We start from the raw sequence: 26,523 nt of genomic DNA, 5'->3' as shown, positions 1-26,523 counted from the left end.
ATCCAAATCCTAATTTTCCAGGCCTGCCAGAGCCGCATCTGTTTAAACATGTTACTTCTATGCATGTGTACGGTACAGGAAGCTGGAGCACTTTTCAGAATTGCCTGGAGTTGTATCTTTTTATTCTTCCCTTTCTCAAAACAATTTTAAATCTACAGGAAAGGTCAGAGGGGGTCACGATTCCTGACCCGATGCTGAACTGAGGGTGCCTCCGCTGCCTGTTTGATGCTCCGACCGGGGTCACTGAACTGGTGGTTATTACGGGCTCCCCGCGTCTACGAGGCACAGCCTATCCCAAACAATTTTTAAATTACCACTGGCATGAGACTGTCAGGAGGGAGAGTAGCTGGGAATGTCTAGACACCGCGGCCAAGACAAGCTCCCCCGCAGCGGAGACACCGCGCACCGAAGGGGGTCGGGGAGGGGGCCGGGAAACGGCCCGGGAGCTCCCCGGCTGAAAGACAAAACTCCCATAATGAGCCCCGCAATTTGCTCCAGGGGTTTAGCCGAAGAATTTAAGATAAGGAAATCTACAGGGCCTACAACTGGGAGAATTTTTAACTGCTTTATTGCTTTCCGTGGATTCTAAAGCCAGCTGTCTGCTTTTATGAGCTCTTTAAATCACACATCACAATATCGCTGAGGTTCAGCCGCACTAAACTGTCTTTGAATTTATATGGATTGTTCTTGACTTTTCACTTTAAAAATTAACACTGTGGTACGATTTTAAGGTTGCACCCAAGAGCCCCGATCCTGCTGCCGCGGCAGGACACAGCGGCGCAGGTCAGCCGCGGTTTCGGGGTGTCCGACCGCCTCGGCACGGAGAGGCCGCGGGACCCCGGTCCCGGCCCCGCCTCGGCACGCGGCTCAGGCACGGGGCCAGGAGACCCGCTCCCCGCCTGCCCGGCCCGGCCCGGCCGCCGTGTCTGCGCCGTGGGTTTCGCCGCTCTTTCAGGGCAGCTCACCCGGGCCGTGGCAGCAGCTTATTTACTGATGGCATCCCAAAGTTTACTGATATCATAGTTCACACATCAATAAATGTCCTATTATTTGAAATAAGATTACAGCCATTTTGAACTTAATACTGAAGGATGTTTTAATAGAAAAATGCCCTAATCAGCCAGGATAGATTGTGGCTAGTATTAAATTTTCACCTCAAACCTGAAACAAATCTGAAACAAAATTTTGAAATAGAAATGACTAATTGTAATTACTTTTTTGAGATGTTATTATTTATTTTTAAAAGCTCTGCCTTCTGGCAGCGGTCTCAGAGATATACCATCCGCAGCAGCTGTAACGTGGGTGCGGAGAGCGGGGAAACCTAGCACGGCGTTGCAGTTGGTGAAGAGCTGCTGCAAGCCGTCCCAGCACTCGCTCCGGACTCGCCTCTGCGGGACGGGGCACGGGGCGCTGCGCCCTCCGACTTCCACGGGTAAAAGACCCTCACAAAAGTCAGTCGAATGGTTATTATTTCCGTAAGGGAAAGCAAAGCTTCATGGAAACGGGAGCACTCTCACTTATGCCTCTGTTAATAGTCGTCATTCTCTAAAGGGACGATTTTCCTGCTGTTCCACGTGGCCCTGCCACCACACTGCTTTACAGCAGGTTTGGCCCAATCTGCACGTCAGTGGGCAAAAGACTTTCCCATCACTTGTTCCCCAGCATTTGGTTTCTTAGACCCATATGTCCGGTATGTTCATTCTATGGAAGATGTAATGTTAAGGCTCAGCATAGCACCTACCACAGCAGAACTCCAGTGGCCTTGGACACATCACAGTTAAGCATACAACAGACATGGACATGTAGCAATAAATATACCAATTTCTTTAAAATAGAGCAATAAATTTGTTTAGCTTATCTGTTATAAAGTTCACTCTCACTGGGTCAAATGCCAGCACCCTCTTTGTCACTGAGTAGAAAATGGCCCATTATAGACAAAGCCAAATTTGCAGCATAGATTAATTTACACTTAAGTCATCGGTTTATGTGGAATTTAAAAAGAAAAGAACCCAAAGAGATGCTACCACACCTGCTAATAAACTTCTAAAAAAATCAGTGGCATTAGGGAAATGACAGTACCTCTCCTGTTTCCAGCAGTAATCTTACAGTTAAACAACTATCACGTCCGTGCCTGACCACAGCGGGAGGATTGCACAGGAATTTATGCAACGAAAGGAGGGATGCTCCTGTTCACCCATTGCTGCCCTTCAGCCCGTCCAGAGTCGCCAAGGGTGCCCGGCTCTGAAGCCGTTTGCAGTCGCTGAGCTTGTCCTAATCCCCCAAGGCCACACTAAACCCCTGCTTTTCAGGTGGTATTTTTACAGTAAGTGCTGGGGTGCAGCTGCAGTGGGACTCAGGGCAGCGTCACACAGACTGGTGCCCCAGGGCTTCCCCGGGCGTGAGCAGGCCACGCGCCGGGCAGCACGGTGGGGAGCAGCCAGAAGCACAGGCTGCTGATTTCCAGAAGTGCTGCTGCACAAAGTCTATGGGCAATTTTTACCTCTTCCTTTTGCTGAACTTTACTTGAAAATTAATGTAGGTAAGATACTGCACTTCAATTTCACCACATAACTTAAGATTAACTCCTTGTAAGGACATGCATTTCTTTTAACGAGACAGTCGTGTTGCACTTTTAGCTTAGCTCATTTTGGAGATGCTTCTTAGCAGATTAGGAAAAAGATGCACTTGTGCCCTCCGAGGGAGTTAATCAGGAACAGCTGAAGCAAGTCATTTTATTCTGGCTGACCTCAGCAGTTTGTCTTCAGCTGCTGGGATTTTCTGCCCTGGTGGGACTGCAGGTCAGTGTCTCTTGCACCTCTTTTTCCTACCTCTTGTAGTGGTTTCTATAGAAAAATATGCTTTTTTGCAAAGTTGCATTTGTAGGTGAATAATTTTGTTTTAAGCAACCCTTTTTCTCATGAACTCAGGCACTGCACTGAAAAATTGGTCTGCTTCCCTTAAGGCAAATGTTTGGAGAGAAGTATGTTGCTTAGCTATGACCTGCCTATTACTGCTTCAACCTGTTAAGATTGGATGTTAAGTGCACTTGAAAAACAGGAGTTTTTGTGAATGCCTTCCCTGCTCACCCTGACAGCTTCTCTGTGGCCTGTCTGACCTGTGCTGGGCCCAGACATGCCTCACTGCTTTCACCTGGGTTGTGCCCCTGGTGTCGTCCCACAGACTTGCCTAAACCTCGTGGATAAACAGGGTGATGGCGTTTTGGACCCAATGTGCTTTCAGGAACTGCAGCGTGGGGCACCACGCGCGTGAAGGGGCAGGGTTTGACCGGTGCTCAGCCAGCTCCGATAAGCGGTATAGCGGGGGTTTCAGCAGGGCAGGGTTTGACCCGTGCTCAGCCAGCTCCGATAAGCGGTATAGCGGGGGTTTCAGCAGGGCAGGGTTTGACCCGTGCTCAGCCAGCTCCGATAAGCGGTATAGCGGGGGGTTCAGCAGGGCAGGGTTTGACCCGTGCTCAGCCAGCTCCGATAAGCGGTATAGCGGGGGTTTCAGCAGGGCAGGGTTTGACCCGTGCTCAGCCAGCTCCGATAAGCGGTATAGCGGGGGGTTCAGCAGGGCAGGGTTTGACCGGTGCTCAGCCAGCTCCGATAAGCGGTATAGCGGGGGTTTCAGCAGGGCAGGGTTTGACCCGTGCTCAGCCAGCTCCGATAAGCGGTATAGCGGGGGTTTCAGCAGGGCAGGGTTTGACCCGTGCTCAGCCAGCTCCGATAAGCGGTATAGCGGGGGGTTCAGCAGGGCAGGGTTTGACCCGTGCTCAGCCAGCTCCGATAAGCGGTATAGCGGGGGTTTCAGCAGGGCAGGGTTTGACCCGTGCTCAGCCAGCTCCGATAAGCGGTATAGCGGGGGGTTCAGCAGGGCAGGGTTTGACCCGTGCTCAGCCAGCTCCGATAAGCGGTATAGCGGGGGTTTCAGCAGGGCAGGGTTTGACCCGTGCTCAGCCAGCTCCGATAAGCGGTATAGCGGGGGTTTCAGCAGGGCAGGGTTTGACCCGTGCTCAGCCAGCTCCGATAAGCGGTATAGCGGGGGTTTCAGCAGGGCAGGGTTTGACCCGTGCTCAGCCAGCTCCGATAAGCGGTATAGCGGGGGGTTCAGCAGGGCAGGGTTTGACCCGTGCTCAGCCAGCTCCGATAAGCGGTATAGCGGGGGTTTCAGCAGGGCAGGGTTTGACCCGTGCTCAGCCAGCTCCGATAAGCGGTATAGCGGGGGTTTCAGCAGGGCAGGGTTTGACCCGTGCTCAGCCAGCTCCGATAAGCGGTATAGCGGGGGGTTCAGCAGGGCAGGGTTTGACCCGTGCTCAGCCAGCTCCGATAAGCGGTATAGCGGGGGGTTCAGCAGGGCAGGGTTTGACCCGTGCTCAGCCAGCTCCGATAAGCGGTATGGCAGGTACCTCTGTTAACAGAGCAGCTGGGAGTGAAGTGGGGCAAGAGTCTGGCCAAGAACCGTTTTCCGCAAGGTGCCCGAAGCATTACTTACGACTGAACGTGAGTGATGTAATCCGCGATGGTCCTGTAGGTTTGCTGAATGTGTGACGTCTGCACGGGCACAAAAACGCGTTTTCACAGAAAGGGTGAATTAATGGTGCGCACAAACCATCTGACAGTCTGCGAGGAAATGGAAAGCAGGGGATTCACCTTGGAGGGTCTGCGCTGTCACCTGCTCGGCTGCCGGTGCCCTCCGCTGCCTCCTGCACTGCTGCAGCAGCAGCTTTCTCCCGCGGTTTTGATATCGCGTCAATCAGCTCCTGATCCGTGAGGAGCTCCGCTCTGGAGCTGGTATTGCACGGCGCTAAGGAAACGTCCTCGGGCAAAGAACCTGCAGGATTTGGTCATCGGTTCAGCGCACGGATGACAACAGCCTCGGCCCTTGTTAATTGTGTTGGAATTAGACCGTTGTCTTTAATTATTTCCTGCGTGACTTTGAGTAATAGTTAATTTTTTGGCCCGGGGAAGGAACAGGGGTAGGTAGGGGCCTCTCTGGGAGTCTGCGCACCCCTGCAAAGCGGGCGGACGCGATAGCTTTGCGAACGAGCTGCGGAAACCGGAGTGCCCCAAGTCGGGAACCTGGTCCCACACCTGCATAAACGCCTGGCTGCTCTTAGCTTCGTGTCCTCGGCTCTTGGGACAGGCTTCTGCCGGTGGCCAACACAGCAGAAAAACAGGTCCCTTATCTAAAGCATGGAATATGGTTCTGACACGCTTTCGGAATACTCTTTTGAAATGCTGAGCTGGTAAATGCTGCTGGAAGTTTGCTAAATGCAGCAGCTGAATGTGTGAGGAGAGAAAGATTAGCACGAGAAAAAGGAGCCATGTGAGCCATCATAAAAATAAACTGGAAATACACCAACAAACAGTGCTTTCCAGAAATCGGTCAATAAAGTATCCCAGTTATCTCTGGTCACTGGACTTCTCTTACTGTATCATTCTGGCTCTATTCTCCTCTCCTACTTGCAACTATTTGTTGCAGACCATCCTAGCTTTTAAGTACTAAAAATATGTTTAAAGGAAAAGTAAGAGTGCTTTAGTAGTTCAGACAATTTAAGCTCCCACCGTATACTAGACCTAGAGAAGCCTAAGATATAAAATTGTGGTTATAGAACAGCATGAACTGAATTACTTATTTTTATGTAGTTTATTTTTTATCTACTTTTTTGGAATACTTGGAAAATTGAGATTTTGAGCCTGTTTTCAGAGACTTTTTAAAAATTCCCTGCAAAAGATGAAACTGTCATTTTCACTGTACAGAATTTGCAGATTTACTTGTGCTGCACCCAGAGGGGTTAACTCTTTCCAGGACTAAAAGTTTTCTCACTTTCAGAGAACACAACAAAATATCTGAGGCAAAAGCACAAGAGCTGTTAGTTTCTGTAACATACAGGATACTTTCAAAGTTTCATAAGCAGAGTAAATTTTCCCCAACAGAGCTGTTACAGGCAGACTCCTCATCTGAACCAGCCCACAGTTCTCCCCGCCCTTTTCTCCCCCTCTTTGATTTTTATCCCTTTTTCTGGAGAAACCCCTGTCCTGGAGGGTCTCACTTGCAGCTACGAAGGTAACTTGAGACAGAAAATGTACCATGAACCTGGATGAGTAAATCCATCAAGAAAGAGTGCGGATTAGGCTAACGAGCAAAGCTTTTACATCCTGGCTATTCCAGGCATTAAATAGCAATATAAAAAGAACTACTGTGAAAAAGCTGAAAAGAGCCACCGTTTTGCGGGGCTCGTTCCCGCCCGCAGGTGCGAGGGGGCCGGAGGCAGCGCTGGGTCTGTCCGAGGGCAGCCCGGGGCCGGGAGCGCTCCGGTCCGTTTGGTTTCTCTCAGAGTAGGAGCTATAAAACGGCTCCTGTCCCTGACTCGTAGGTAAATTCATGAGCAAGCTCGGTGAATTAAACATTTATCACAGTTCTTCTCATTCTGCCTTTCCTGGACACGTGTGCGAAGCGTTGGGGCGAGCTCTTCTGCGCAGATGCAGCGGGAAGCGCGTGCTTCGCTGTGCGGAGACCTTCGCTCTCCGTCCCGACCGGCGGCTGCAGGGGTCTGGGGATGGGCGGTGGGTTGGCCGGGGGCGGAAGGGGAGACGGGCATCGCTGGGTCTGTGTAGCCTGGGGCAGAGAGAAACACCTGCCTTTCTCAGAAGAGGAAGTTCAGATTCGGTGAAATTAAAGGCAAGAGATTTGAGTAAAACGGAACTCTTCGAACAAACAAAACCCCTCTGACGCTACGAACCCACGATCTCGGTGTCACCAGAAGATCCTGGGGCCGGGAAAGCAGCGGGAGCTGGAGGAAGGTTGAAGGTAGCGGGCGAGGAGGAGATCCCAAATCCCGGGAGATGCGGGACCCGCGGGAGCTGGGACACGGCGTCTCTGCGGCCGGGCTCCAGCGGGGATCCCGCCTGCTCCGGTGACTCTTATCTGTCCGCGGGAAACAACTGGGGGCTACAGGGATACGGATAATACGAGTGTCCTTATTTGCAGCAGATGATACGGAAAGAGCTTGTGATTAATAAGCGCAGAGCCCTGTCTTGTCCAGGGAGCTTTGGGGCTGTCTTTTCTGTTCTGCCCCAAATTTCCACTTTTTTGTTTATACACAGGTTTATTGGTCTTTGACTTGATGCATGAGTAACGTTTCTGATGGGATGTGTGTGCGCACATTCTCTTTACTCGGAGATTTGCGGGGTTTCCCGGCAAATGTCTCTGTTATGGCTAGCTTAGAATTTCGGTGTGGAAGTTGCAAAATAATTGCGGTATGTAGGTGAAACAGCTGGTGAATTCCGGGCTGGAAGGGCGCTTTCCGTGAGCAGCGCAAAGCTGGGAGGGCGGCGCGAGGGGACCCGCTCCGGCAGCCCCAGCTCCGTCGCCCGCCGCCGCGTTCCGGGGTGCTCTGCCCCCTGAGCCACCCGCGGAGAGGCCTTGCCGCAAAACCAGCTGTTTGGAGCATATGGCAGAAGTGAATAAAACCAGCATTTGTCTATAGGTTTCCCAGTCACAGGAATATGATACTTCTAGTAACGATACCTGCTTACAGGAGAAGGTGAAAATTACAGGTTCAGTGTTAACAGAATATTGAAAATAAAAACAAATCCTTAAAATGAATGTGCTGTATAAAATGACAATACTAGTTTGTGTAAGAACAACCATCTTTTTAAATGTAGATTTGGAATACTTTCACAATTATGTCTTGTTCATAAAGTTGCATGCACACATCCAAATACTGATCAAATATTTAATAACAAACTAAAATTAAATTATTAGTGCATGCAGTCTGGGAATGTTCAGTGAAAAAAACTCAGAATAACAGATATACTTGGATGATGCTAAATAGTTCCTACCCAAGTTACTTGATTGTTCACTGCAATATTTTGTCTGTTATTTTCATGATTTTTGCTAATTTTGTGATGTACCTATCACTGCAAACTCACAGTAAACTAAAGCTGAATGTGGTCATGTGTAGAAAAAGTTTCATCTCTCTACATGGGCAGCAAAGTAAATGCATTTTTTGCCTAACCAGATCAACTGCAAAGCATTCTTATTGCAGTGATAATTCAAAAATAGAGTATTCTCATGGAAGCAAAATACTGTACTGCACAGCATTGCTATGGTGTGGTTTCACATCTCATTGGACTTCTGTATTCTGCTTTTTATTTTTAAAGTACTTCAGCATATAATATCATTTCTATTTTATGAAAAACTTTAAGGTTTTAAATAACGACTTTTCATTCTTTAAATCATTAGAGCAATTCCTGTTATAATACATATCATTAAAAGAAGGTTAACAGTTTAAAAAGAAAACTATTACAAATTTAATCCATACTAATTGTATTGAGTGTGATTTAAGAAACAGAAGTCCTATTATTAACGTGCTTAACAGTAATAGCCTCTAGACTCTTCCTCTGGGTCACTATTTGCACTTGAGATTCTACTTGCAAGGGTAATACGCATTTCAAAATAATTTGTTTACTGATCTACATAGTGAGCTGCACACAGTTTTAAATTTAACTTGTACGATACATTTTAAAAGGGGAAGCTGGTAAGAATCCCGTAGGAGCATTTTGTCTGCATTTGATGCAACTTAATTCCCCCAACTTCTTAGGGACAGCAAATGCTCAGATTCCTTCCCCCCCCCCCAAAAAAAAAAAAAACAAAACAAAACAAAAAAACCCTGGATGATAGATTTGGATTTCAGCATGCAACAGGAATGCATCTGAGAAAACTGTTTCAAAAAGCCTATGCAACTGGATGTGCAATTTTGATATCTGGTTATTAAAGAGCAAGAATTCTCAATACAAAATGCAGGTAATAGATCAAGGTTTTCATGGTTTCTTCTCATTTTGCTACTCTAAACAGGAGCATTCATGCTGAATGGTACAGAAAAAACACATTCTGATTATTTGCAACATATGGCTCTTTAACCCTTATTTCCTTTAACTTTTCGTCACTGTTTTGCTATGATTGTCTGCTTCTACCTATATGAATCACCTTGAATCACACTGCATCTACCCAGAGAGGAATGTAAGCTCTGAGAAGATAAATTTGATTAAACTGTTTTGTAAAAAATACTGTACAAGCCAGAAACACAGGGCAAGAAGAGCAATAATAGTAAAAAAAAGAAAAACAATGGAAGTAAACATGCTATTATTCCATTCAGAATATTCTTTGTCTTTCAATACTCATCTTTTTAAGATGTATTCACATTTAATTTAAAACAAGTGATGTGTTTGATTATTTTTCATAAGCTAATAAAGAGTAAAATTCAGTAGATAATGTATTTTTCAAATTTTATCTCTTTATCAACGTGTAGTTTTACTTCTAACATCAGGTAGATTAGTCTTCTGATCAGACAATTTGTGGAGTATTCAGTTTCTAAAATTGCAACATTCTAAAACATCTAAATAGCAAATATAACTTCTTAAATCAAATAAAAGCAATCTCATATATCAATTTACTGGGGGGGAGGGAGGGAAAGAGCTATACCATAGCCACAATTTCAGCTCTAAAGATTTTTGCAGCTACATTTTTCATCACGTTTTAGTTTCTTAAACATGGTACATAAGGCATTTATTCTGTCTTTCATTCTTCACTGTGAATTTAATATTCCTTCCTATTGAATCAGATTCTTCAAAGTCTGTAACAAGCTGATTTTTTGTTGTTAATTTTAACATGGGTGAAGTTAATTTCTCTGTGGACAAAGGAGCTTATGATAAGTAGTTGTGAAGTTAAATAGGAAACCCAGGGAGCAATATTTATGAAGAAATGTGGCCAAGTGCATTTAAAATGCAGAATATTTAGGACATTGCTAACCAGTAAATCCTCTTCTATTCTCTGGTTAACTAGGGCAGCTGGTGATTTTTCACTTTACAGGTACAGTATCAGTAGCATAGCGTTTATTTTATGACAAAGGAATATAAGTTGCCTTGGAGATTTTTAATTAACTCTTCTCCTGTAGCTCTGCCTGCTTATCATTTCAGTAGTTATTTAAGCTTCACATCAGATTTTGGATATTATTCTTCAGAAAGATCTTCTTAATCTCTCCAAATTAGCATTTCAGCAAAACATTGTTTCCATAATGCACCATTAATTCTACTTTTTTTTAAAGGTACAGTTAGTATTTACAGCATTAATTCAGCCTTGAAAAGCAGGAATCCTAAAGAGCGGACTCTATGAATTCTGCTGCTAAAACAGATGAATGTTCTTACTCCGAACGGGGGAAGTCAGGGTGACTACCTTCCCACCCTTAATATTACTAAGATGTTTCTTAATCACCTTTGATTTGTTCTTTTGAATAAATGAAGGTGATTAGATAAATTTCTGAGGAATTGGGATTTTTGGGATTTATTTAGTGTAGTGTTGTTCATTGAACAAATTAATTTACCTTGTAGCATTTACATAACTTGTTCACTGTTGGTCTGGAGCAGCTGATTCTCTCAACAAAGTAGGTAAAGATATATTAATACTTTCTTTGAATATTAATAGAAGAGAATAAAGCTAGAGGAGGCAGAAAGCACTGCTGACAACGGTCACATCCCTGGATGTCGTAGATTTTTTTTTCCCTATCCTGTTCTTTCTAAAAGCACGAAATTTATTATCATCAGACTTGTTAATGCCATTCAACTAGCAGCTGGATTTTAGGGGCTTTTTTCAGCTGGATTATAAATGTCATAAATGTTTCCAAGAATATAGAATTGGAAGCCTTTTCTACCCTGAAAATGGAGGGATGAGTCTAAGCAAATATGATTTACAGATACAGGGTTAATGCCATAAGCTAGAGGGAGCTCCGCCACAACGAAATACAAAGGTTCAGCTTCATTTATCAATGTGCTTTCCTGGCTTTGTCTGCTTCTGAACATAAAAGACCCAGTTTTATTGCAGATATTATCTACACCATTCTGTGATATGAATGTTATTGTTTAAACTGTTGCTGAGACATAAAGCAGCTGAAACCTTCCACCAGTGCTAGCACCATATTTACGCCAAACCCTTTGATAAATATACAGTCGGCAGTCACTGGTTGTATTTTCCTTTCTTCACTGTCACTGACTTTGTCTTCATCATAATACTCAGCCATCTTTAATGAAAATGCATGCTCTGTAAATCCAGAGCGCAGATATGCTTCAGGAACTGGTCTCCTACCCCTAATTGCACCAGTTAATGTCCATCAGGTGTGAAAGAATCCTGGATAAGTCCCAAGCGCTGCATCTGCAGACACTAATACCTGCTGTTTCAATTATTTCACCAGGCTCTTTCTAAAGGTAATTTACACCACCAATTCAGTTGATGCTGAATCCTCCTGAAAACTTGTTTTAATACACAACTGGGCCTCTAAAGAATGATCTCCAAAGCGAGGTTAGCGTGACCTGCTTCTCAGAGACATGAGGCTTTTGTAACTGGGCTGCTAATAATCTGTTTGCTTCTAGTGAGCATCCTGCAGACAAAGCAACTCATTTAAAGTCCCAGTAATTCTACACTGTTTGTTACCTTTTCTGTATTGACAGAAGGACAGTGTTTCTCCACTATTATTATTAGATATAATTTCAATATAAAGATTACTTTTTCTAGTTTATTTGCATCTCTGGCTCACCTCCTATGCATTTCCTAGCCGATGTCTGAGGTCCTTCCTGCTTACCTGGTCCTTGATCCAAGTATTGTGCTAGTCACAGAGACAGTCTCATTGATTTTTTTTTGTTTGTTTGTTTTTTTTTGTTAATGAAATACCCCTTCACGGAGAAAGCAGTCAAGTAGGTGGTGGCTGAGTGGATGGACTTTATTTTTGTCTATGTGGTGTGTGTAAATTGTGGTGAATCGCTTATTAAATGAATTTGGCCTCTTCCCTGTTTGTGGAATGCCCATGGGCAAATGATGATTTCATTCCACCTTTTAGAAACTATATTTTTTTTATTTTGCAATTTTTAAAAAATTTAAATGTTATTGACCAGTTCTCTTGTCCTTCTCCATTAGAACAATGAAATATATTGGTTAGCACAGTGTTGTCCTGTTGGGTTTAGGAATAAGATATCTAAAAAATGTTGTTGCAAATGCTCACCCCATGTAAATTTAAAGTTGGATTTCCATAGACGCTGCAAAGAATACTTCAACATTTGCTGTGTATCAGCATTCCTGAGCATAAAACCTACTAGGTTTAAATTCATTTCTGGGCAATTGCCAGCACAAGGATTAGCACTGGGTACAAGTCTGGTCATCCGAACCTCAATAAATCGTTTTGCTCTACAAAACCTCTTTCACCTCTAGTTCTGCCAGGAGGAAAGATGCGATACAATGGGATAAATAAGCACCTCTTATTCTTGGTAATCGGGCTGCGGCAAACATCCCACTGATGGCAAAGCCTGGGGGTACCTGTGCGTTTGGACCGGTGGTGGCAGAGAGCAAATTGCCTGACTCTAAAGCCCCCGGACTCATACAGTGAGCGAGTTCCTTGTAGCCATAAAAAGTAGCTGCAACCTCAAAGAAATATATATAGGTATTAATCTTAAACATGATTTGCTACTTTGACTGTTAAATTCCAATTTTTGAGGAGCATTTGAGTGATAAAAGTAGGATGTCTTGGTCTCCCATAACTGCTGGACTTATTTCTGCTTCTTTTAAAAGTTACGATATATTCCTTGAGTTACTATTTACACATACATATATCATAGTACAGTGGGTTTTATGCCTATGTACTTTAAGAAAAAGAAAAAAAGCTGAATGTAAGAATATGTGGAGAAAGTAAGAAGCAAACATATGAAACCCAAAATGTTTAAGCTCTCCAAGAGGCTGACCGAAAATTGCACTTTATGCAGACACACGGTCTTTCTTCCTAGGAAACTGAGCTGACCAAAATTGTTGTTCAAAAGCAATGGAGCCTTTTCTGAGGTGGTCAGACAAGGGTGCGGTTTTCGACTGAGCACCTCAAGTCGGAGGCACCGCCTTGGTACCAGTTGCTTGCGATGCTGAGAATCAAGTGTTGCCGTCGCACTAGAGCGTTTTCCAGCTTTCTGCGCTGCCCGAAGTCGAGATCAGTCCTGTCACCACACAGGTGTCCGGTGGCTGCAGAGGGCAAGGTAACTGTGTTCAGTGGGGGAGAGGACTGCAGACGCAACACGTTTGTAGCTCCTGCCAAGGTCTGTGTGTGTGTCTGGGCTATTAAGCTCTGTCTTGTGAAGATGCCCAGGAAGATTAGTGGTCTCACAGGACTGGGTCCAAAATCTTTATGAATGTCACCGAAGAAATCTATTCTGAGAAACCTAATAACACCATCATCCTCATCAGATGCTGTGCTGGTGTCTCTGACATTATCGAGGACTAGCATGCATAACGAAATTACAGTTCTCTTTTGCAGTGTTTTCAGAAACGAGGCTTTTGAGGCCAGATCAATAGGATACATCCAGCAGATCCATTTTAAGTTACTGGTTTATAGTATTGATGTAGAAATGAAATAAAGACCTACCACTGCTTGTCAGGAATATCAGCTCAGGATCTGAGGCACAACAAGTACACTATAGATCTAGAGGTTTTCAGCTTCCTTATGTTAGAAGGAGCAATATATCTTCTAATATTCTGACTTTATTTTTGTGTATCTAAATATAGGCTTTTATACTTATTTGTTGGTAGAGGTACGAAAAAGTTCCCGTTGTGTTGGTTCTCAGGAAAGCATGAGCTCTCCCAGAAATTCTTCTGTAGATTTAATCTACAGTGATTCTCACTTTGGAAACTGAATGGCTTTATGACAGGTCCCGAGAGGACTCCAGGCACTTGGGTCCAACTAAGGAGATGAGACGAAGGGATTCAGACCCCTCTGTTTCCATCCCTGTCTAGGACTGGGCCCTATTTGGGTGCAGCTGCAAGATACAGGGACGCTTTGTTCAGCTCACGCAGCTCCATGAATAGACTGACTCTTGCATCAGAGATTCCTGTTTATTCTTTGTGTTCTGCATCTTGTTGCTTTTACCAGACTACAAAATAAGGCACAAATATTCTTGGTGTTACTTTCTGGAGCATTTTTACCCAAAGGAATTCCCTTCCTCATTGCCATGAAGTCAATCATCAACAAGCAGTAAGGGAAACCTACGTGTCCCTCTTTGAGGTATTTTGTGGTGTTATTGCTGGAATTGCTGCAGGGTGGCAGGACCCGGCCACACGCCTGCAGCGTCTTTTGCTGAAAAGGGTGGTAGTGGCGAGAAACTCCTAGAAATTTCTGGATGTCCTACTTGCAGGATATTTGTAGCAGAGCTACCTGCTTCTCTGGCATTTCTCGAGTAACTTGTCGTCTTATCTTCACCACATTGCGCTTGTGGGCCGCACCTCCGTTACTCTGACAAACAAAGGAGAGAAGTCACCAAAATATCCTTCTTACTGGTGCCTCGTTAGGGATACTTAGATGAGCTGGGGAAGTTCAGATGTGCTTCTGGATGCAAAAGCTAACTGAGAAGCTAGTAGTGAGAGATTTGTCTTACTGATATGGAGATGCTTTCATTCCTAAATACAAATTTCATAAAATGTTGTTTTAATTGGGAATCTTGTTTTATTCAGAACTGACAAGAGTATTCAGACTTGGGTAGATTAGGCCACTACCAGAACTATCAACCTGATCTGCCTTTCTAATCCACACCTCTCAATTCACTTTGTAACTCCCTGAATTCACCTAATGCTTCCTCCAGAAAACACTGCTGGCTGGAATCAGCATTTTAGAAATGATGTCAGATTTCCCCTTGCTGCTGCTTTGTACCTCTTGAGCCGTAAATGTGTATAAATTGCTGGAAAAATCTGAACAGAGCGTTGGGGAAATCACTTTGCAGGAACCAGTTGGTTTCAGTACCTATCGTGGTTAATATTTAAAGAAAAATTAGTGTGTGTGTGGGGGGGGAACCCTAACGTCCTTGGCCATTTCTCTTCCTTGATAAGCTGTAGGAGACAGACCAGAGCCAGGTTCGGACATACTGGAGATTCAGTCTTTAAAAGCTTTTTCTTAACTCGAAGCTCATTTACAAAAGCCACAGTTTAGCAGGTATAATTGTACTTTGAAAACAATAGGAAGAAGAATAATGACTTCAGTTGTCTTTGGATCCCCGTTGCTGGTCTCAGCAGGGGCGGCTGCGTCTGGTCTCGCCTGCCCCTCTCTTGACCTGGATTAACTGCTGGGCTGGATCCAGGCTGCTGCCGGCGCTGGACTCCGCTTCGGTACCGCCGTGGATGCAGCCTGGAGCCTATCTGCATCCCGGGGAGCAAACGGACAAGGCCGGTTTCTGTAGCTCCCCGCAGAGGAAGAAAATTGCCCTGCCCTTTCCTAGGTCTCTTCTACCCGTGTGGATGAAGAAGGGACCTGTCTGTGTGCAGCTCGCAGCCAGCTCCTCCGGCCCTGCCGCCCGTCAGGCTGGAGGCGACGGACCCTTGCCGCGTCCCGCGGGGAAAACCCGGCTGAGAGCACCCAGGTGGTAAACGGTGACAGTAAGGCAGGAGGAATATGACGCTTTGCGATGCTGAAGAGCGCGAGGTTCTTTTCAGACTAAGCCCCAAAGGTTTCTTGATCAGCGTTCAAACCAAGGACAAACCCGTAGGTGTCTGGTTAATGTGCTGTGCATCGCGACGAGGCGAAAAAGCCGTACCGCTCATGGCATTAGTTATTGCGGTATTCGATGAGTATAATTTCCAGGTAGACTCCAGGAACATGCAATTATTCTGGATTTATAATGCATTCACTCTCTAATTTCAGAGTAGATACAAGGTTAAATGGGCCCTTATAATAAAGTGATACCCTATTTCTGATGCTTGTCCAGTGGAACTCAAACTAGAAAAAAGAAACCAGATCCCGTGTAATTACCTTGCTTTTGGGAAAGGAGGAATAAAAAACTGCTCTCACTTGGGAGCAGGACCGCTTTCTTCTACTGGCCTGCGCTGCGGAGCGCGTAGGGTCTCTGCTGCGGTGCTGCTGCTGCTGCTTTCCACGGTGCGTTTGTAACGCAACAGCTCCCGTCCTGGGAAAGCAGGGAAACATCTGCGCGTGGTAGGCGCTGCCCCAAAGATGAGCTCATGGGAGGGCAGATCACGGACAGGTGCTAACAGTGGTTTTGCTTTGGGTTTTTTGCTGTGGACCTTAACCGTTTCTAGTGACCTGGGAGAGAGGAGGCAGTGTGTCCTCAGTCCAGCTGCAACGTCGTGCGAGGACGGTGCTCCTCGCTGGGGAAATACGCTGGCATAATTCCAGAAAAATCAGTGGTAGTGGGAAGATGTTGGCGTATTTGCGGGACATGTTGGATGGTGTCGAACTTGTTCAGTAGCGGCTATCGGCGCAACCTCGGCCGGGTGAAGCGCGGGCCTGGGGCTGGGGAGCACATCTGCTTGCGTGGCTCGGGATGCCGGGAGGGTGGTGGCACTGGGAGCCGGATCCATCCCCGCCGGCACCGCGCGGTTAACGGGAATGGTGGGCGCCGGCAGGCCCTGCCCCAGCCGCGCTGGCTGCAGTAAGTACGCAAGAAATGTTGATCCTCCCCAGCGAGCACGCGGGCTGCAGAGCTGGCACTGCTGTGCAGGTCAGGACGCTTGTCTGCAGCAAAATGTCTGAGCTTGTTTCTTAAAGGATTTTACTTTCTGTAACACAAGTGAAGTACTTAATAATTTGTAAATATCCTCAGAGATCATGCAAGAAAGAGGATTTCATCTGAAAGTTGTGTGTCTCTCCCCGCTCTCTCTCTCCACTTTAAACTATCACACTTTCCAATGCGGATGTTCCAAAGAAAAGCACTTTTTTGGTTGGAGATGGCAAAACAAAGCTGACTACTTCCCAGCAATTCAGGGCTGCTCACACAAGTGTTTACCAACATCCATCTTGAAGTTGTCATCATTCTCCTGTACTCCCTTAAAAATTTATTGGAAAAGCAGAATGTGATTTCATAGTTCTGTGCCACTGATAATCTGTAAGGACCTTTTATCTGTAAAATTCTCTCATAAAGCTGTTCTCTGCTTTGTTTTCCTGGAGAAGATAGTAAATATCTAAATATTAAAAAAATTATTTTCAGCGTTATGAGCAAACGTGCAGAAACCCTTCCCCGAACAGTCTGTGGGTGCAGACACCAGACATCGTCTGGTGCCCCAGCAGTGAGCAGCCGACGGAAGCAACGCGGTCTGAAGGGCTGTCTAAAGAGTAATTTTAGAGTCAGCTGTCTGACAATCTTCAGTTTATTCTCTGGGTTTGCTGAAAAGTCCTGTTCAACACCTTTGCGAGCTGCCTTAAAAGAAGCTTTTAAAGTGTGTTTGTTTCTTTGGCGTACATGATACTGCCTTGGCCGTGTGATAGGACCACTTGGGATGCAGCGCTCATAATGCAGGTTTCCTGTCACACTGGCACCTAGCAGGTTGCCATAGTGACAGACATAAGAAACATGACTTCAGAAATGTTGCTTTATGAGAGTTAAAGTGCATTTTGAAAAGGATCATATTTCAAATTACTCCATGTTTTATATAGGAATAAGCAGAATTATTAGTTTCTACTAATAAGAATTAGTCTGAACCTGACCATCCCCCCAAATACACTCAGAAGTGTGTTGCAATGTGCTATATGTGCTTTACCCTACTTTTAAAGAAAATAGGCCGATATGCCTCCATCTTCCCCTCTCCTGCTCCAATGCACGTTGCTGCTTTGCAGATGGCCCCTGGTTTCAAGCAGGGAGCAAGAAGCGCCCGGTCACTGCTGTCCTTGGCGCGCCGGATCCCGTATTGGTAAGGAGCCTCCCCTCCCGGTCCAGGCTCCAGCGGTTCTCGCGTGAGCGCGGAAGACGTGCAGAGGGGGACGTCTGGGGCGATTCCTGCAGCGTTCCTGGCTGTGTCACGTTCCAGCAAATTGAACAAGTGTTTCGGGGCAGCAGGGCTGTGCCGTGCCGCCTGGGGCGGGACGGGCTCCCGGCGAGGTGCAGCTGGCGGGATCCCAGCGCGGAGCTCGTGGGCGTCCTGTGCGGCTGGTGGGGCAGCTGGGTGGCTGGGGGCGGCGAGCGGGGTTTGGGGGGACGCGTCCAGGGCTGCCCTGGGGAGCCCCGGCCCCGGCGAGGCCCAGCCGTCCTCCCCCTCGCGCAGCGCTGGCACAGCGACCCAACGGGATTGCGACCCAACGCCCGGAGTGCTTCCTTTGAGGTAACGAAAAACGTGCATTAAGACGGCGCGCGGTGCTGCGCGGACCTGGCTCTGCTCCTGCACCAGGGCAGCAGCGGCGTCGCCGCGCTCGGGACGCGCGCGGGGAGACGTGGGCACGCGCTGCACCTCGGCTCTGCCGGGAGCTTCGCCCTGCTGCCCCGTGCGCGCGTCGCGGGCAGTGAAACCAGCCTGGAAGTGTGGTTCACGCTCCAAAACCGTTGCCGACTCTGCGTTTAAAGCAGTAATACCACCCAGTCGCGCAGAAGAGCCTGTGCCGCGCTAATTGCTGATAGCAGTCCTGCCTGGAAGCTCCCTAATGGGAGAGCAACCGAGTGCCGTGATTAGCTGATTGGTTTCCTAACATAAGAGGGCTGTGGGGTAGAAAGGTCTTACTGCTGCTGAAACCGAGCTCAGACCCATGACTCAGACTTTGCAGCTTGTTTTTGATGTCGCTTCCTTTTTGCTTTGTAGCCGATAGACGCAGTTTCCTTTGCGGAGAGCAGCAGAGGCTGCAGGCAGCGTTCAAATCCTGTGCTCTCGTGCATTTAGTTGAGTTTACGTCACTAGCTTATAGCAGCAGGACAGTCGCCAAGAAAAATGCCGATTTCCAAACTAACCTGTGCTCCGCTTCCCAAACACGCTGTCCGGGCCGGGTTCCTGCACTGCTGCAGCAGGCTCAGCTCCTGCTGCCCTGATCCTGGCTCCGGGGCTGGGAATCGTGATGAGCTGCGCTGGAAATTCCCTTGGTGCACCCCATGCCCTGAACGCTTCGTGGTCTTCCTATTAGCAAGATCAGACTTCTTACTTCACTTTTTGCTCATTCCACATCTGCCTGCTTAAGTAGATCTGGCTCTATTTCCATTTATTTAACAAGGAGCTTGAAGCACCAAGGCAAGCAGAAGGCAGTAGCATTAGATGAATTCTTGGCTCATGTAATTTAATTTAGCTATTTCCCCAACTGCTAACTGAAAAAATAAGTGTAATACTCCACATGTGATATATTTGTTATTTTTTTAAAAAAAGGACACTACTAGGTATTGATATACAATTCTTTAGGATTTTCCTTTGAAGAGAGATTGTACCAGTTTCTATAGTGACGTACAGAACAAGCCAATATCGTGATGCCTAAGTCCTTTCAAGAGATCGTTACTGAAGTTGTGAATCTCTCTGCACTGTTGGCTTTTCAGAGCAAGGATTCTCTGTTCCTTCCTTGTACGGTAATGTTATTGGTGGTTTCGGTCAAAGCTCTCCTGAGCCTGTTCAAACGGTGACTTTTTTCCCCAAAGGTTCATAGTTCAGCTGTGTTCCAGGGAGGTTTGTATGACAATGCAAAAGAGCATTTTCTCAGACGAGGTGATCCTTGTACAAAATCTTAAATTCCCTCACAAAACATGGCACATGCTGATATTACGGTTCTGATGTGACAGGAGGGAAAAGTAAAACTAACTGACATGGGGAAAACGCACCTATTTTTTGCCTGAAAATACCGAACCCCTCTTCTGCTGAAACTTTAAAACGAAGAGCCCAAAAGCCACGCTGCAGCAGAAACCCATCCTGGGGAGCTGAAGACCCGGCGCGGTCGCGCAGGGCGTCGCGGAGCTGTGGGCAGCCGTGCCCGCAGGCGACCGTCAGCGGAGCTCCTCGAGGGCGGCCCGTGGCCCGAACCAGCCCGTGGACCCCGGGCACGTGGAGCTCATGCGCGCAGCTTCTGGGGTGCGGGAGCCAGGCTGGAAGGCAGCGAGACACAAGAGCCTTCACAGCTGATGGTACCGGCTGCGTCCGCGTGCAGACAGTCTTCCACTTCCCTACCTCCCCGCGTGCTGCGGTCCTGCGGCGGGATTAGCTCTGGGGCTGGGGGCAGGCGGAGACCCGCTCGCAGCGGGGCGAGAGGGACCCGAGCCCTGCAGTGCCCGGGTGATGGGAACCGCTGCAGATCGGGTGGGTGAAAGGTGCGTCCAGGCCTAAACGGGGAGGGGGAGGCTGGTGCCAGCTCTGAGCAAGCCTGTCCCGAGCTGCGGCCAGGGATTTGGAGCAGCGTTTGCGTGCAGCACGTGGTACTGGTAGGTCTTGCATAAGAGGAGAGGATGAAAACTCAAACGTGATGAGAAACAGCTCCTTTGCCTACGGCTCACTGTGAGCGAATCTGAAATCCAGCCTTCGAATCTATCAGCAGACAAAGGCAGACTGAAACCATGGGGGAACGGGTTGAATGACAGATTATTTATTTATTTATTTATTTATTGGACCTTGCTGCAGAGATGGTTTTGGAGAACAGGCTGAGGCTGCGAGGGGGACGGGGGAGGCAGTTTCCCTGGCGACAGCAGCTGTGTAGCTCTGCGCTCTGTTCCCTCTTGTTCCCCGGCCCTGGCTGTGCCGTGAGACGGGGACGAAGGTGCGCGCGCTTGCTGCCACGTGCCAGCGTTAACGTGCTGAAAACACCGCGGCTTCTCCTGGTGCCTCGGCTTTTCAGTCAGGGACCTGGGCTGCTTCGGGGGTCTGGGCGTTTTGCAAGGCCGGCCGCGCGCGGGTCTGCAGCAAGCGCAGGGGTCTGCGGGGCTGGCGGTGGTGGCGGAGGGGTGCCGGCGTGCACGGCCGGGAGCCTCCGAACTGGGATTCGCGGCCGGGAGCATCCCCGCGGTGCGCGTCCCACGGGCGCCTGCGCTGCCTCCAGCACCCGCTGCGGTGCCCGACGGGCGTCTGCGGCCCCGAGAGCACCGGGGGGTCCGGGCTGCGGACCTGCCGCCTGGCCTGGTCCTGCCCCCAGCTGCTGTGCGCTGCAGCTCTGCGTGACCCTCGGTCGCGAATGATCTCCCACCCAGGCCGGCAGCTGCCCGGGGCTGTAACGGTGATGCAACGCTGCTAAAGCAGCGCTGTCGATGGGCTCACGTGCGGCTGAAAGGCGTGTGTCAAAGCAACTGTGAAGCTGTTGTGAAATGCTTAAGGAGAAATAGGCAAGCAGGGCAAAGAAAAGGATTTAAATGCTCTGAACGCACAGCTGTGTAATACTGATGCAGGAGATGAGGAAATAAATCATTTGCTGATGATCAGCAAAACAATGGCATGAGAATAAGCAGCAGGGCGACCACAAAACCAGACGTGTGCAGGGGGTGAGGCTCAGCACAGCGGCATCACAGCCATTTGCTCAGCAGTAGCGTTGAAGTTGGGAATTGCACGCAAGGCTGTCAGGGCACATACAAACCATAAAATCTAGTTTTTGGTTACAAAGTGACAATTGTCAATTTTTTTTTTTTTTGGGGGGGGGGGGAAGGGTTTGCACCTTACTCTATTACTGTGAAATGTGGACAAGTTATCACAAGAACATCAGAGGAACCAGAAATCATTAATCAACAATACCTCCAAGCTATTATGCTTATCAAGTGCCAACATAAAAATTGTGAGTAATGATTTTCTGCAAAGCACTTTCACAAATGGTTTTAAAAAATGCTTAGGAAATCTCAGCTTTTCTGAAGCGCACATTTTCTCTAGATGAAAGACTTAAATATATTTAAGCAAACAGGGCATAGTGATCTTTTAGTGAACAGAATATAAGATGCAAGAAAGGGATAGAAGATCTCTTCTATGATGACTTGGAGCTGAACCACAGCAAGAAGTCAGTATGGCAAATTCAAGTGAATAATTGTGAACGATTTTTAGACGCAGCATGTTAGCTGCAAACCAGAGAAGGGTTTCTGCAATTACTTGCCATGTTGGGAAGTAGCCTAAAAATCAAGGCTCAGATTTTAAACTATCTTCCAACTCTCTAAAGCCTTTGCTAACCTGAAATTCACACTGGACAACTACAACGGGAACTTTTATTTTTCATGAATTCTTAGTGCATTGTGTTTTGTCTAATTTAAGAACATCTTTCAGCTTTTCTGGTCAGGAAATCTAACAGAAGGTATGCTAGCATCTGATATTTTCCTGTCACCTAGGGTATTTACAATATGAAGGATGAACATTCAATGCTTTGCATACATCCTGCTTCTGTACCCCCTTTTTATCATCTGAAAATAGGAATTCTTATTAAAATTTTCCACACCAGGAATTTCTTCATTGCATTTGAGATGAACAAATGCCTCAGGAGAAATGGTATCATCATGAAAGGTCAGGGCGTAGCTGCTCTATAAAACATTATCTTAAAAACAAATCTTAAAAAAAAAAAAAAAAAAAAAAAGTGGAGGTCAGACGAACTTTTCAAAACTCAGATCCCTGGGAAATTGTAGCCCTTTTCAATTAAGTGATCTTATGTTTACATTATGAGTTGAAATTACACTTAGCTTACTGTAAATTTTAAAGGCTGTATATTTATACCCTTAAAGCATGGAACTAGGAGGGAAAGGGGATAGCTAAACAGCTCTTCTCTGGGTGGGCATGCCCTGCTCCGAGACGGAGCAGTGACCGCGCGTCGTGGCCTCTGTCCCGGTGGGTCCCTGCCGCGAGCCGTCCGGTGCCCGCGGGAGCGGGTGACACGGAGAAGTGTCCGCGTCCCCCCTGCAAATTCCCCTGCACGGTGAAGCCGAGCGTCTGCAATACGCTGTGACGGTTCTCGGAATATTTCTATTTGTGAAATATCCTTCGTGCTATAGCGCAGCCAAGGATCCTAAGTTCTTATCTCAGCATTAAAGAAATGGATTTAATTGTCAGTTCTCTTAAACAAGCGTTTAATTCTGTTCTGTGGGGAGTAAAGACACTCTTAAATAATTGAGCGGCCAAGAGATTGGTTATTTCTGTTTTCATTGCCCATATTGATTTAAGTGTAGTTAATCCTTTCAAATACCCATGTCACACAGGGCCTGATGGCTCTCTTTAGGGCAATATTGTTCCTCTGGCTAGATTATTTGACATCAAGCATTGTAATGTCACAATAAATCCTTCATGTGGGCTGTTCTTCTCCAAGAGAAGTACCAGATGGGGACTTTGCCTCTTACATTAAACTCTTGGTTTTACTAGTCAGAAGTTGGGCTTGTGAATAATTTTCATTAAATTTTCTTTTGTGCCTCATAAAAGCTACCTCTGTAGCAGTGACATTAAATAATCAGAAGCCCAATTAAACAAGCATGTGGACATAAAATAAAGCAAGGTGTTCCCCTCACTGCAAATTAAATATAGTTGTGTGTAAAATAATCTCATTTGGGATATAACAGAGCTTGTGGAATGGATTTTACAGACAGAAGTGGGGATGGCTGGAGCAAGAACTAACAGGCCTTTTAAAAGTCAGTGCAACTTTCCTTACCTCTGGTTAACTCCTAGAGCTGTCTCTCTGCCCTGAGTTCCACCTAATTAGCCAAGTGAAATCCCACATGTCACTTACAAATGGATCCAATAAATATCTGTTTTCTGAAACTTCCCTTGGCTGTTGTAATAATCCCCATTCCTTCCTTTACTGTGCTTTTCATCTTTGCAAAGCCTTTAGGAAACTTTATCATGAGCTGACGCAGGAAAAGGGGAAAGCAGGGTAACATATGAACTTCCCTGGAAGCAGAAGATTCGGTACCTTTGTCCAGTTCTGAATTTCTGTGCTGTTCGCATGGATGACTACTCTATAAAGGATCTATTACCTGTTTTGCTTTGCCTGTCTGGTCTTCAATTTGCGATTAGTTGTATTGTGTGTTCTTTTTTTATATGGTTTAGACTTGTTGTGAGAGTAATGGTAATGGTCAACTGGTAAGGAGCCTGCATGGTATCTTTTTTATGAACCTTTGCTCTTTCACCAAAGAATTTACTGTCTAAATACAGGAAATAATAGGGTTCTCTCCTCTACTTGTTTACGTTTCACTGCAGCTTTGTTTTAGGAGTAGCAATGAAGACCCGGGATTCATGGCTGAATTTTAGGCTGTAGTGTGAGAACTGACTCACCCTAATGTCAAGGATTTTCATGCTACCTGCTCCAGCCCACCTTTACATTAATCTAGGAAAAAAGGTTTTTTTAATTAATAAGAGATTCTGCTTTTATTACTGCTTTTTTAGTAACCAGATGTGTATTTGAATTTCCTGAATTTTATGCATCATCTGGATGAAGCATCTGGATCCACCTCATTGTGTAGCCTTTACTGACACAAAATATTTTGGACTGGCAGCTAAAAGGAAACAGAGGGAATCAGCTGGTAGCGCTCAGCCTGCTCTGGGCTCTGTGGACTGCCCTTAATGACTGCAGTAGGCTGATCAGAAGCAGAGGGGAGCTGGCTGCCATGCAAGATGCTGGGCTTCCCCTCTGCCCACAGTTCAGGCACAATGACATTTTTCTGCATCCCTCTAAGCAGTGAATTCTCACTTGGATTCACCTGGGTGAATCCAGAAATGTTTCTGTGTACAGAACTGGAAGCATATTTGCTACTACAGCAAAGAAAAATGTATCTGCCACTGACAAAACCTCCAAGAACAGCAAACTCACATTTCTGTGGACACCTACCAAAACAAATTCTGTTTTTTTTCTATGGAGGTTATAAGAAATTTTCACAGATAAAATGCAGCCACAATGTTTTTGTAGCTGCAGGTGGTCCATCCTTTCCCTTTATCTTCACAACTGTGAATATCCAACAGCAGGAAAACTCTCGCAGAGATGTTTTTGATTGCATTGTTGTACCTGAGTCTGGCATTGGTGCGCACCCTCCCTGCAAAATTTCCCCTCCCTTTCTTGCCTTTTGAATGATATTTCCCTCCAGGGGTATTCTCTGAGAAGTCAGATTGCCTTGTGTGGTACAGCATAGAGTAAATGCCTTGAACCCCCCCCGACAAGCCCAAGGATCCCTGCCGACCTGTGCAGGCACCACGGTCACTCCGGGAGCGCTGGCGCGGGTGGTCTGGTTACGTGGTATGTTGTGTGGTCACATTCTTCATCCCCGAGGAAGAATGTGCTGCAGGTGGGCAGTGTAGGCAGAGAAAGCCACTGTCACTTACTAGTGCACAGTATCTTGACTTGCACTGAACGTCCTAACGCTGGAGTAGGTGGGGGAAGAGCTGCTGGGACTGTTCAGTGCCCTCAGTTAACAGGCCAAACTGGCTAGCGATCGGAGATGTACCTTTAATGCGGTGGTGCTGCTGTTGGCCGAGATGGACAGTCCACCTTGGAGCTCCAGCTTGTCTGGAAACTTCAGCAAGGATGAAGTTCCCACAAGTGCTTCACACCACATTCCTAGTTTTCTTTTTCAGGGTGACTAATGCGTACAATTTTTACAGCATCTATAATATTGCACAGATGATTCTTTTGGCACATCACTGCTTTCGCCTTCTCAGCGGCACAGAACTGACGTAGTTTCTGTTCTTTCTCAGTTTTGCCATGTTACTTTGAAGACTGAGAGTGACTTTCAGGATTACCTTCAGATGAAGGCATAAACTGTCAGGTTAAGTTGGACTAAATATTTCAAAGGTATAAAATTGTCTCTGGAGATGTGTAGAGGTCTTTGGAGAGAAGATATGCAGGAAAGGCAGGATGCTTCATATAGTACTAAGCGGTATCTTCTCACTTGTCACTCTGACAATGCATCTGGCTACTAAAGAGATCCATAGCAAAATGCAGCCCTTGTCGTATTAGCTCTTCTGCGTGGGAAGTGGAGACGTGGGCCTGAATGCGCAGCACACTGTAACCCCAGCTCCTCAAACCTAAGCTCAGAGTGAATATATCAAACTGCACTTGCAATGTGTAAGGTGATAAGGTGTAATTCCTGGCACCTGTATGAGGACACAAGCTGGACTGCAAGTCTTTGCACAGCCCACTGCTGTGCCCATATGGCCCCTTTCTTAGCATCCTGCATTAACTCTCCCTTCCCTGTTGCAGCATAGATGGCTGGTACATGTTGAAGGTCTACATGCTGTCCTCGCACTACCAACCATCTCTCATTCAGAATAAAAATACCATCTTCTTCAGCAGCAGTTGCTGCCGTTGCCCATGTGCTAAATTCTCAGTCAAGGATATCTACTTTATCCCAAACTGCAGCTTTTGTTTGGGAAGGACTCTGTAAATAGCTGCAAAGATACCTTCCTCTCTCTCACACAGCTCCCTGGACTTGTGTTTGTGTGGCGGAGCGGTATCTTATGACTAGTCTCCTGTGGCCATACGATTAATCATAACTCTCACTCTAACAGTGAGCAATGGCCTAGATTATGCAGATCATTACTAGGGTTGTCAGGAGGTACGGTTCAATTCAGGGTACGAACACAGTGGTTGTTGATTGACTGGAGATACTTACAGCCAGACGTTCTGGTTTTGGTTGGACCCAGACCTGAAACCACCATACAGAAAACCAGGCAACACAAAACTAGGCAGTTAGAGTCGTTTGTCTGTTTTTAAATGTTTACAATTGATATTCTAGATATTTTTACTATCTGTGTAGGTGTTCATTTTTCTAAGATGTCAGTAGTATTTCTGACAATATACTCTATGGGCTGCATACCATGTGT

The 26,523-nt window shown here is 46.5% G+C and overlaps 1 protein-coding gene across 1 annotated transcript; it reads right to left on the bottom strand.

Moving 5' to 3' along the window:
- Window positions 1-3,186: 3,186 nt before the first annotated feature.
- On the bottom strand, window positions 3,187-25,256 carry LOC135330413 (uncharacterized). Its single transcript, XM_064524058.1, has 3 exons — window positions 25,146-25,256; window positions 14,240-14,317; window positions 3,187-4,407 (listed from the first exon to the last, which is right to left on the bottom strand). Exons 1-3 carry the CDS (start codon window positions 25,254-25,256, stop codon window positions 3,187-3,189), a joined length of 1,410 nt encoding a protein of 469 aa, XP_064380128.1.
- Window positions 25,257-26,523: the final 1,267 nt, after the last annotated feature.

The sequence above is a fragment of the Dromaius novaehollandiae genome, chromosome 20 (assembly GCF_036370855.1).
Source record: "Dromaius novaehollandiae isolate bDroNov1 chromosome 20, bDroNov1.hap1, whole genome shotgun sequence".
Taxonomy (NCBI): domain Eukaryota; kingdom Metazoa; phylum Chordata; class Aves; order Casuariiformes; family Dromaiidae; genus Dromaius; species Dromaius novaehollandiae.
Note: the sequence above shows the minus strand (reverse complement) of the source record. Positions and strands in the feature narration are given on the sequence as shown.